The 12,865-nt window shown below is 36.2% G+C and overlaps 1 protein-coding gene across 1 annotated transcript; it reads right to left on the reverse strand.

Moving 5' to 3' along the window:
- Positions 1–1,209: 1,209 nt before the first annotated feature.
- On the reverse strand, positions 1,210–11,516 carry chst12a (carbohydrate (chondroitin 4) sulfotransferase 12a). The gene is made up of 2 exons (XM_051106179.1): positions 11,382–11,516; positions 1,210–7,811 (listed from the first exon to the last, which is right to left on the reverse strand). Exon 2 carries the CDS (start codon positions 7,756–7,758, stop codon positions 6,448–6,450), a length of 1,311 nt encoding a protein of 436 aa, XP_050962136.1. The 5' UTR covers positions 7,759–7,811; positions 11,382–11,516; the 3' UTR covers positions 1,210–6,447.
- Positions 11,517–12,865: the final 1,349 nt, after the last annotated feature.

Here is a 12,865-nt window from a genome sequence, read left to right on the forward strand (position 1 = left end):
AAATTTAAAACAATTGAGTACATTTTTTTTCAGGATCCTTTAATGGAAATTCCAAAGATCAGCATTTATATAAAATAAAGCTTTTGTAACATTATACACTATACCAAGAAGAAATTATAGACATTAATACTTTTATGCAGCAAGAATGCTTTTAACTGATCAAAAGTGATAAAAGACATGAAACTATTATAATGTTAAAATATTTAAAAGATAAATACTGTTTTTCTGAAGGAAACATGAAAAAATACTACTCAGCTATTTTCAACATAATAATAATAATAATAATAATAATAATACAGATTTTTTTGAGCAGCAAATCAGAATGTTAGAATGATTTCTGAAGGATCATGTGACTGGAGTAATGATGCTAAAATTTCAGCTTTGAAACCACAGGAATAAATTATATTTTAAATATTTTATATTTCATATTTTATTCTTTCTTTCTTACACATTTGAGTTAGTTAAATTTCTAGCATTTTATTTAATTTATTTATTCTGTTCTGAATATAATTTTAACATGTATCCCTAATCCATAATTTACACTGACATAAATATATACACTTATATAAATGTGTACACTGTCCTCCAAAAGTTTGAAAACACCCTAGAAAAGTGGGGTTTTGGACAATATTGGCATGAATCCTTTTTAATTTGTTATAATTTTGCACTGATAAGGGACAACACAAACTACAAAAACATATTTTATTAAATAAACAGTTTATACAAGAAAAAAACTAAATTTTCAATTCATCAAAATATCCACCATTAGCAGCTATTACAGTTTCAATTAAGTGTATTCTACACTTAATTGGCAATCAATTGTTGAAGCTATTAAGGTGTGCTGACCCAAAAATCTTTTAAAAACCTGTTCCAAGTTTAAACCAGTAACCAGGCATCACAGCTGGTAAAGGGGCATGTCTGACTTTGACATGTATATATTCCCATTATTATGTAATCAAAATGAAAATTATTATTGCTGGTCTTCGATGATAATGTCAAGTTACTTTAATGTATTTGCACCAAAAAATGCTAAGGATTTATGCTGATATCATCCAAAACCACACTTTGCCAGGGGTGTTTCCAAACTTTTGGAGGGCAGTGTGTTTAGAGTCAGGATGACCATCAGCAGCACTTTTTTACTGAATAAACACAGTTCTTTTAGAAATGAACAGCATTTCTATTAAAAACAAATAAATGCACAGATGACAGTTTTACAGTGTTTGCACCATGCATTGAACTTTATTGAACTTTTTTCTCTTTTGAAATTGAAGCATTAAATAATACCATAATAAATAAAAGAAGAGCTATGTACATTGCCCGAAGGGGAAAAAAAGCAAACCAAATGTCAAGAACACACTTTTAAGCTAAGACCTGATTTTATGTAACAAATGTTTCCCTTTTGTTCTCAGCATGATCTCCTGAACGTATTTCATGCAACTAAGAAATTCCTATGACTGAAAAGTACGCCAGGTTAAAAAAAAAAAACAAAAAAAAAAAAAACTTTTTTTCCTAACATTGGCATCAAAACAATCACTAAACAATATAACATCTTTCTTTGTACAACGTGGCACCAAATGTATACAAAACAGCTCCCCGTCTTGAAACAGAAAATCAACAGCATAGGCAACTGCACACACATGTATTAAAACTTTTTCCATGTAAAAGAACTTGTGGTTTATGAAATAATAAAGTTGGATCTGACACATCTCGACAGCACAGACATAAGTGTGGCCACAAATTTGATCTTTTCCATGATGCAACACATATTAAGCACAACTACACTCTTTTTTTTTTTCTTAGGAGCTTTGATTGTTTTAACTGCAAGTCAGAGACTCGCTTACAAAAATATTTTTTTTAATGTAAACTTTTCTCCAAAGGCACTGCTACCGAATGGGCCCAACAGTGCGGTAATTCAGAACTGGGACATCCCGTTTCCTCTGGCCCGTCACTTTCACAACAATCATGCTACACTTGTGCTCCACAGTATTATTCCCTACTACAATACACAATCTAATCCACTTTCTTCCATCCTTCCATCTCTCACTGCCTTAGAGATCGATTTTATACACGTGATCAAATGTGCAAAATGCGGCACAAAAACATGATGGAAAGTAAATGAAACACATTCTTGATATAAAAAAAAAAAAAACCTGTAAAAATGACCCTAATAAACCCTTAAATATTCTTTTGCACATGCCCATGTTCAACTCGTGACTAGAGGAGAAACTATAAACAATACTGACATTTGTGCTTCAACGCCGGACTAAAGCAATTACACCAAATCACTCTTGCTAAGTAAGAAATAAATACCCTGTACCTGCATTTATACTCCTAACGATACTCAAACAAGGCCGTTATTTTACCCTCTAACTAAACCTAACAGAGCAAAAAAACTCTAAATTTAATCTGCTACAATATTCATGAGAAATGCATATTTATGAAGGACCGCAAGGCACACATGCTAACATCTATAGCATGCTGCAGATCAGAGGACTCATCCAGTCCCTGCTACACACTAATAGAATAAAAGGACCAAATGATGAAAGGCAAGATTTCCTCAAAAAGAGCAGGCCATAATCTGAATACTCCAGCCTCTATTACAAAGAAATATCTTTTTGATGTGTTACTCCATTTACTTGCTTCAATGCAGAACACTGGCAATTTTGTGCAATAAAAGGACCATAAACTACTTTAAAACATTGAAAAAATCCATGTGTAAAAAAAAAAAAAAAAATTCCATGGAAACAAAGACTGAGGTTTCTGTGTAAAATAAAAAAATGAACAGACACATAAATCTGCCATGTCAAAGAAAATAAGCTGCTGTAAAAGCAGTGATCCCTTTACGATTCCAAAAGAAAACAATTTAAAACTGTTGCTTGCATTTTAAAATATTATGTAGCTTTTTTTTAAGGACAAAAGTGCCTTCACTTTTCACATTTAACTGTAAAAGGTTACAAAAATATTCTAAAATACTCTAATATGTGCACTTGCTAAATGTACAATACTTTATTTTTAATTTCTTGTGATATTTTAGTTTGGTGGCTATTTAAGTAAAACATCCAACTATACAACTTAAAACTGAGGGACAAAAGTCTCTTGCTGGGACATCAATCACATCCATCCACATTATAAGAATAATACTAATGAGGTGATGAGTTTGTTTCTGTTTCAAAACACTGTTGAGAATATCAAAAAAAGAAAATTGTGCAGGCTTCTTTGAGTAGGTTACCATCAAAATGTCTCTCAAATTGTCCATGAGGTCCATACAAATAACAGTAACACATTTAATGGGACACTGGGAAATGGACTGAGGAAATGTAACCTGTGTGCAAGGAATGTATATTCACTACAGTATAACCTTCAATGCCCACAAGCTCCACAAAGACCTAAAGGCTCTTTCACATGACTCGCATCCGCGTTCCCCCGACGCACTGAACCACAGTCTGTAAAGCATGAAGCTACAGCATTACCCTCAGGACAGGGTAAATTTTAACACAGAAGTAAAATTTCAAGTTTGTTGTACTGGTCTTTTTGAAGTGCAGCCAGTAACATGGTAAGCAATGTATTTCATGCTTTTTCCATCACTTATCGGGCATCTTTACTTGCGGCATGATTTTAGCCAATTAACTGAGCTGTAAGATCATGGCAATGATGACTGGCTGACTGCATCAAACTCTAGTGACTATAATGAGCCGTGACGTAAAAGGCAGCAGACCAGAAAAAAATCCAAATAACCACATTTATAGTATACGTTTAAGAGCATTCAAAATATAATTTCAGAAAAAAAGGCACTGGAAAAATATCCACTATAATACTTGCGAATTACAAATATTTTTGTATGTACGAGACATGGAGGAAAAAAATGACATATTTTGGCCACACACACACACAAAAAAAAAACGTATTAATTTGTGGCCTTGTTATACTCCTTAATTAAAGGGATAGTTCACCCAAAAATGAAAATTCTGTCATTAATGACTCATTCTTGTGTTGTTCCAAGTCCGTAAGACCTTCTTCATCTCAGCACACATATTAAGATATTTTTGATGAAATCTAAGAGCTTTCTGACCCTGCATAGACAGCAACGCAACTGACAATTTCCAAAGTAGCTATGTTTCCATCCAAAGTTATAAATTTAACTTATACGCAAAATTGAAATATCGCATAAAACATATGCGAATAAAGTGGCTGAAAAACTAAATTTGAATTTTACAATTTTTATCAAAATTCAAATTGTCTTCAAATTTAAAATGCATAATTTCAGTTGAGGTAAAAAGCTTTTGGCTTCTCTCCTGAGGCCACATGAGGGTGCATTGAGCAAAATATTACTAATGCAAAATTATTCAAAGCAATAAAATAACTGTGAAAAAGTGCATAATGTTTAAAATAATGCTTATGAACTAATTATAATTAAGTTGCTTTAACAACTATAAACAAAACAGCATCATGTATATATTTAAGAGTTTAATACAAAGAACCGAAAGCCAATAACACAGAGTACTTTTTTCATTTAAAAACATGAGATGCAGTGGGATGGAGGAAAAAACCCACCATAAAGTCTTGAGATATATTTTTTTCAAAGTTGAACTTGCATTAATTTTACATAGCTTTCTACAAATGTGCGATGGTGATAGACGTCCCTAGAAAATGTGTGAAATAATGCGTTCAAAGTGAACTTTCCTAATAGGGGAAGGCACTGTATATAATAATGTTTGTTTACAATAAATTATGAGCTTCAGAGTTTATCATCTTATTTTTGGCCCATGCTGTTTGGGAACGCAGTTCTGGGAGTTGATTATAACTAATCAACTAAGTACTTTGATGAGATTTTTCTCAAGCATTTTAGAATGACAAAACTTGCATTTCAGATGCTGTGCAATGAGATCTGTCCATTGTTTGGTCCATTTATGCTGTCCCATAACAAAGTCACATTTTTTTGATGCGGATTAGGGAATTTATTAAAAGTTTTACGGGATCACAAATGAGTCCTACTTAGTTGAGCGCATATGTTTTTTATGTGCACTTTAAACATTTTTTAAATATAGGTGGATGGAAACTTAGCTAGTGGTTCAACCATAATGTTATAAAGCTATGAGAATACTTTTTGTGTGCAAAGAAAAAAATAACAGCTTTATTCAAAACTTTCTTCTTTTTCGTGTTCTGATGTAGAACCCGGATGCACCGCACCTTGTTCACAAACAGAGGAAGACGCACGCATGGGTTCATGAATGTGCGTCAGACTGACATGGAAAAGAATTGTTGAATTAAGTTATTTTTGTTTGCATTGTGCACAAAATGTATTCTCGCAGTTTCATAAAATTAAGGTTGAACCACTGAAGTCACATGGACTATTTTAATGATGTCCTTACTACCTTTCTGGGTATTGAACATGTCAGTTACTTTGCTGTCTATGCAGGGTCAGAAAGCTCTTGGACTTCATCAAAAATACTTCAATTTGTGTTCCGAAGATGAACAAACGAGTTTGGAACGACATGAGGATGAGTAATTAATGGCAGAATTTACATTGTTGGGTGAACTATCCTTTTAAATCATGGCCATGATGGACTAATTCATTCACTTGTTTTATTTTTGAATTGTGGCCACTTTGTTACTAAATTATTTGCTCATTTTATTTAGTTAAATCATGACTACGTATTAATTTGTCCACTTGTTTTAGTTAAATCGTAGCCAGGTTGTACTAATTCATTCCCTCATTTTAACTGAGTTAAATTGTGGCTACAATTTAACAAGGGAACAAATTAGTACAACGCGGCCACAATTACTAAAATGAGTAAACAAATTCAGTTGTGAAAATAAATTATTCTTTTCTTTTTTTTACTGATGTCATGTGTGGGGCACCACACTTTTAGCTGTCAATGGAGAAAGATGCTTTTTGGAAGCAGATGATTCAGTCATGGTATCTTAACTCAGGGGTGTCCAAACTTGGTCCTAGAGGGCCACTGTCCTACATAGTGTAGCTCCAACTTGCCTCAACACACCTGCCTTGAAGTTTCTAGTACAGGGATGCCCAAACTCGGTCCTGAACACACCTGATCCAGCTAATTAAGTTCTCACTAGGCATGCTGGAAACTTCTCAGAAGGTGTGTTAAAGCAAAGTGGATCTAAACTCATCAAGTTTGGGCCCCCCTGTTCTTGTATGCCTAGTAAGACCTTGATTAGCTGGTTCAGGTGTGTTTAACTGGGGTTGGAGATAAACTCTGCTAGACAGTGGCCCTCCAAGAACAGGATTGAACACCCTTGACTTAACTCGACCATGCTAGCCAGCCAAACATTGATCTTCTGGACACAAATCATTTGAAGGAGCCTTCATAAACAGCATTATGTGAAAGAGCCGCACTTTCAGAACCAAGCAGCAGGAACTCCTATTGCCGTTTATTGTGCTGTGAAAATCTTGTCAGCACCCCAGTAAAGTTGACGATCAGCATATCACACGTTAAACAGCTTCTCTGGTTTGGAATATCCAAACAGTTTAAAGTCGGCTTCATAAAGCCTGTACAGCTCTTTTCTGTACTCCAATGGTATGTTGGCAAACCAATCCTGCTCCCAACTGCTGACCGTTCGGTTGCGATGACTTTGCGGGAACTCGACGACATTGTCCACGCGGAGAATCCGCAACAAATGCTCAGCGTCCTCATCTAAGGTCTCCAGCTTCCCCACGAAGTCGTAATTTATCTGGCAGGGATGGCACAGACGGTACATTTGTCTCCAGTGCTCGTTAAAAGGCATCTCTTTCTCAGTGTTAGGATCCAATAAATACTGGACGAAATTCGAGAAAGACGGTCGAATCCCAGCAGCAAAGGCGTCCACGACCGAAGCCGGCGGATCTGTGTAATTACTGTATTTTTTCAGCATAACAACTGCAAATCTTTTGTAGAAGTCTTCGTTCTCTTGTTCGAATTTGTTGCGATAGGCAGAAATCAGGCGTACGAAAGGATCCCTGACGAACAAAAACTTGGTGTATTTCTTAAGCTTGATTTTCATGAGGTGCCGTGAGAACTTTCCGTAGCGCTTCCAGAACTTGTTGAAGGTGAAGTGCAGGCTACTGTTGTGGATGAGCTCCTGAGGAACATCTAGAGGGTCTTGGTAGGGCACGCCGTCCAATAACAGGCTCTCGCTCAGGACGATCATGATGCGTTTCCAGTTTGTGCAGGCCACCTTGGGAACGTAACAGTAAATTATCCCATGCCTGTCGTCCACAATGAGGTGATCCAACTCTTTATTGGGTATGTCGTCAAAAGTCCTGTTCTTTCCGGGAAAGTCAAAATAACTTCTGTTACTGCAAACATCTTGGATCAGCTGCTTTCTACTCTCCTGCCTTTGTTTCTTCTCAGGGTCAATTGGCGTCAGGTGGATCTTCCACTCTCGCCTCGGGACGAATTTTTCCTCTGATTTCTCAGAGGACTGATTGTGAGGGTCTCCAGGGGGCGGTTCTCCTCTTACTTGTTCCGTGGGGTCTGCGGTCCCCTCTAAAAACTGGTTGACAAAAGCATCAATGTCCGTCAAAAAAGAGCTCTCTTTGTCTTCCTCTACTTTCTTTTCAGGGTCACGACGGCTCTGCGGAGAAAGGCGGGACGGATGGGGCCCGGAGATGGTGGTGTGCAGGTAAAAATTAGAGGCCCCCACATCATCCCAGTATATGATTATGAGAAGGATCATGAAGACGGCGCCCACAATCATAAAAATGCGAAACAGTCTCGACTTTCCCATTTTGGCCGATTTTGACTGAGAAAGTGCCATTCTCACCTCAACTCCATTACACAATTGACAGCCCAGACTGCATTCATCATAGTCTGAAGTAGAGGAAAACAAATCAGAAAAGGGAAGTCAAGAGTAAGTCGTTTCAATGTTTTGCAATACTGTGGTTCTTTTCATGCAACAGAAAGTAACATTTTATATTCTCCTTAAATGACACAGCAGTTACATTTCTTTCAAATTGGTAAATCCTGATTGAGCAGTCAAATATTTTTGTATAACGACAGCAAAACTATATATTTCTCCACTCACCATGACAACAGTGCTATTTTAATGTCATGATACACTGCAGAGATGTGTTTGCTAACAGCTGGAATACACTATATGACTTCTGTCCCAATTTACAGTCTGAAATCAATGCTAGTTTCTTAAAGTCAGTCAGCAGATTTTGCGCCATCGGAGTTGACAGGCTTCACAGAAAACGATGGGCACAGACTACTAATTTTATTCCTTTCAGGCTATGGTTCTGTCCAGCTGTTGGAGATGTAACATGTCTAATATTCTTGAGCTGATTTTAGAACAAATATTGTTTTTATTTGTGACCCTGGACCACAAAACCATTCATAAGTAGCACAGGTATATTTGTAGCATTAGCCAACAATACACTGTATGGGTCAAAATTATCGATTTTTCTTTTATGCCAAAAATCATTTGGATATTAAGTAAGGATCATGTTCCATGAAGATTTGTACATTGTAAACATGTAAATTTCCTATTATAAATATATCAAAACTTAATTTTTGATTAGTAACATGCATTGCCAAAAACTTAATTTGGACAACTTTAAAGGTGATTTTCTCAGTATTTAGGTTTTTTAAGCACCCTCAGATTCCAGATTTTCAAATAGTTGTATCTCAGCCAGATATTGTCATGTCCTAACAATCATAAATCAATGGAAAGCTTATTTATTCAGCCTTCAGATGATGTATAAATCTCAATTTTAAAAAATTCACCCTTATGATTGGTTTTGGTCCATGGTCACATTTGTTGTGCATCATCTAGCAATGAGGTTCATGCTTCTGTCAGTGTTGCCAGATTGGGCAGGTTTCTGCCCAACTGAGCGGTTTTGAATTTGATTTTGCAGGTAAAAATTGGGCTGTTTTAGGACCAGTTTGGTGGTTATCCAACATCTAAATTGTATAGGCTAATTGGTTAAATGAGAAGTCCACTTCGAGAACAACAGTTTGCAAATAATTTACTCACCCCCTTGTCATCCAAGATGTTCATGCCCTTCTTTCTTCAGTCATAAAGAAATTATGTTTTTTGAGGAAAACATTTAAAGATTATTCTCCATATAATAGACTGCTATGGGGCCCCGAGTTTGAACTTCTAAAATGCAGTTTAAATGCAGCTTCAAACGATCCCAAATGCGGTTGTAAATGATCCCAGCCGAGGAAGAAGGGGTCTTATCTAGTTAAACATTCGGTTATTTTCATTAAAAAAATACAATTTAAATACTTTTTAATCTGAAACGCTTATCTTGTCTTGCTCTCCCTGTACTCTGTGTATTCTGACTCGACAGTTAGGGTATGTTGACAAACTTTGATAATTTTTTTCTCCCTCAACAAATCATTTTAAAATCGTCCTACATCGCTGCAGAAGTTCTAACCCAGTCTTTGCAAAGTGAACATGCATGGAAGATCAAACACCCTTAAAGGTAAAACAGCGATATAGGACAATTTTGAAGTTGACAGAGAAAATACCATCAGAGTTTTTCGACATACCATAACTGTCTTGAGCCAGAATACACAGAGTTCAAGGCGAGCAAGACAAGACGAGCGTTTAAGATTAAAAAGTATTTAAATTGTATTTTTTTTAATGAAAATAACCGTTCATTTCACTAGACAAGACCCTTCTTCCTCGGCTGGGATCGTTTACAACCACATTTGGGATCATTTAAAGCCGCATTTAAACTGCAATTTGGAAGTTCAAACTCGGGGCACAATCTTGAAAAACCCTGAAATGTTTTCCTTAAAAAAAACAATTTCTTTACGACTGAAGAAAGAAAGACATGAACATCTTGGATGACAAGGGGGTGAGTACATTATCTGTAAATTGCTGTTCTGGAAGTGGACTTCTCCTTTAACAAACAAAACCTAAGTGTGCATGTACTGCATCCAATCAGTCATCACGATGTTACTAAAGACACACGGCCACTATCCATCTAGTTTGAACGTTTTGCTACGCAACAGCTTTCTTCATGAAAGCTTTGCGTTTAAATATTTCAACTCGGATCAATGTTTCATGCACTTCCTTTAATGGCAAGCAGCCGTGTAATAAATAGCACAATGTACATCCAGCTGGTTGTTTTCACAAAATAAAGCGCTTCAGTCTTTTACAACATTATAAGCCTGTTGGACTTTATTCTGCAGTAACAACCGTCTGGATGTACATTATCCCTTACATAACCAAATGTGCACTATATTCCAGCTTTGAACTTGAAAAGTAACATTTGCCTATTAATAATGTAATTAACATCACATTGTAATACACAGTGTTTACTTCACATCTCAGATCTTTTCTTCTTGGAAGCTTTAAGATAAACACTCCAATACAATTCTATTTCATGTTCTTTTTGGCAGATATATCCATCCAGCTGGCTATTATCACAAAATTAATCCCTTCAGGGTTTGTTTGACTGTAATAACAGCTGACTGTACATTATCCCTTACATAACGCATGAGGGTGTTGTAGTTCAAACTGATTTATTAAGTAATGCAATGTAACCCCTGGCAAGGGTTATTTTGCCACAGGGGTCTCATGTCACCCTGAAGGGGTTTACAGGCTACTCACCAAATAATACACAGACATTAAATATTTATACGATTATTATAATACTTGCAGAACGCGCAGAGACAGGAAGTCAACACAGTTGCATAGTAAACACAGTCATTTTCCACATAATCGTATCGCAGAAGCAGAAACGTGAAGTTAGGCTTGATAATTTGTCTTAAGCGGCTGATAACGCACAGCTATCGGCTCATTTCGTAACTGTACTATAACTGCACACACTGATGTTGTCTACAAACTAAATACGGGTGCGTAGTAGCGTGACTCAAAAGCTGAAATAAACGTTTACGAGCTGACAACACGTGTAGGTTTTTTGATTCATCATTATTTATTTATTCCCACTGGGTGAATTATTATTCCGAAAACTCACTGCTACACACTGGCCATGCTCTCATGTTAATTTCAAAGGCAAAAGCGACCCCTCACATTCAGCTGGACACAATGCAGCTCTTTGACACCATCTCTGACTGTGGGAGGAAGCTGCAAACATTCGAGCTTATCCGCGAAAACTCCTCCTAAGCCATTCATCCATACATACTTTTTACTATGCAGCTGATTTCGGTTGATTCGGGTGATGGCGTGTCGATTGTTTTTTCATTGACTAAATGAAGATATGAAGTCAAATCTAGAGCAAGTGCAAAAACATGCCTGAGCACTTTTTGTTCCATGGGAAGTCATGAAGCTACTCATGTCTGTGATTTCAAGGCTCGCCTGTGATTCGAGCACACGCCATTAAAAGAATGCTGTGTTTAGTATATGATATGATCGAAATGGCTCTGTAACGTGTCTAAACATGGCTGTAACGATCGTGGTCTCACCTCATCGCAGGAGTCTGAATTTCTCGGCAGGCAGCGTCAGCTGAGAAGGGATGTGAGCGCGGGGTGTTGACACAGCGGCGCTTTAGTGCTCCACGCAGATGTCGCGAGATTTCCAAGCGTACGCAAGGTTCTGCTGCTCAGCCGTACAGACATGAGTTCTGTCAGCAGAGACTCTCGCTTTGTTTTTGTAATGTTTACAGTACGTGCTCTAGCAGGCCTTGATCATTTGAATAAAACGTACATTTTAAAGAGGGAAAAGACCACATGCTGAAATGTGTCTCAGAATAATAAGGGGTTTAGCCCCCTTATGACGCGCTCGGTGCTTTTAGCCTTAAAATTCATTCAGTGTTTTCCAACCACAAAAAAAAAAAAAATCAAAATAAATAAATAAATAAATAAATAATTAAATTAATCACTAGCAGACATTAACCCCCGGGACTGGAATAACTAGTATCACGTAGAAAAATGGCATAATAGTTCACGTCAAAAGGAAATTCTAATCACATGCTCAGTTATTAATAACATTCGCAATACGTTAATTAATAATTAAATAAATAGTGTAATAAATGTGTTGTTCACTGTTCGTTCATGTTAGTTAATACATTATTACATGTAAAGCGTTACCATTAGTACTTCAAATCTAATATAGATTTTAATCTGTTTGGAAAGTACAGCTCATGGGACTATTTAAATCAGATGTGAAGAAATTTAATTAGCCTATCTAGACCAGTGGTTCTAAAATAGGGAAACAGGACCCACTAGGAGGCCTCATCAATCTTCCAAGAGGGGCAAAAGATGATCTAAAGTGTAAATAAATAAATCAAGATGCAAGCTGATACATTCATTCCCTCAAAAACTGACATTTGTATGTAAAACGTGGATATATGAGGGTTTTAAAAAAGATTTTTAGACTTGGAAAAGTCATCGAAATTAATAAAATCTTTATGATGAACCATTTTCTGTAGTTATGTCTCACTCTGAAATATTTTATGAGGTAGAAATGAAGAGTTCAGATGCAAAACCAGTTAAAAGGCATCTCGGTCAAAAATGAGATAATGATACTGAGTGAATGCTCCTGACCGACAGTATACGTCCATCAAATACTTTTACTTCAAACTCGCTAAATTCCAGCCTCAGCCCAATCAGTACTTACAAAGAATCCTATACAAAGTAGCCAGAAAGAAATGCCCATTTTAAATACGTCAGATGGATTTAGAGGCTTTTGCATCTGAGCTCTTCAAATATACATTTTTTTGGGGAACAAATTTGTAAACAGTGTAAACATATCTTTACAAAAATTAAAATAAAAAAAAAAATAAAAAAGATAAGAGTTAAAAATCAAGATGTAAGCTGACATATTTTTTTCCCTCGACAACTGCTAATTGTAAGTAAAATCTGGATATATGAGGGTATTTTACAAGTGTTGACTTGGAAAAGTCATAGTCAGAAACTTATGAAATATTTTAAAAAAGTAATAGTTTTTT

This window comes from Labeo rohita, chromosome 3, assembly GCF_022985175.1.
Source record: "Labeo rohita strain BAU-BD-2019 chromosome 3, IGBB_LRoh.1.0, whole genome shotgun sequence".
In the NCBI taxonomy this organism is placed as follows: Eukaryota; Metazoa; Chordata; class Actinopteri; order Cypriniformes; family Cyprinidae; genus Labeo; species Labeo rohita.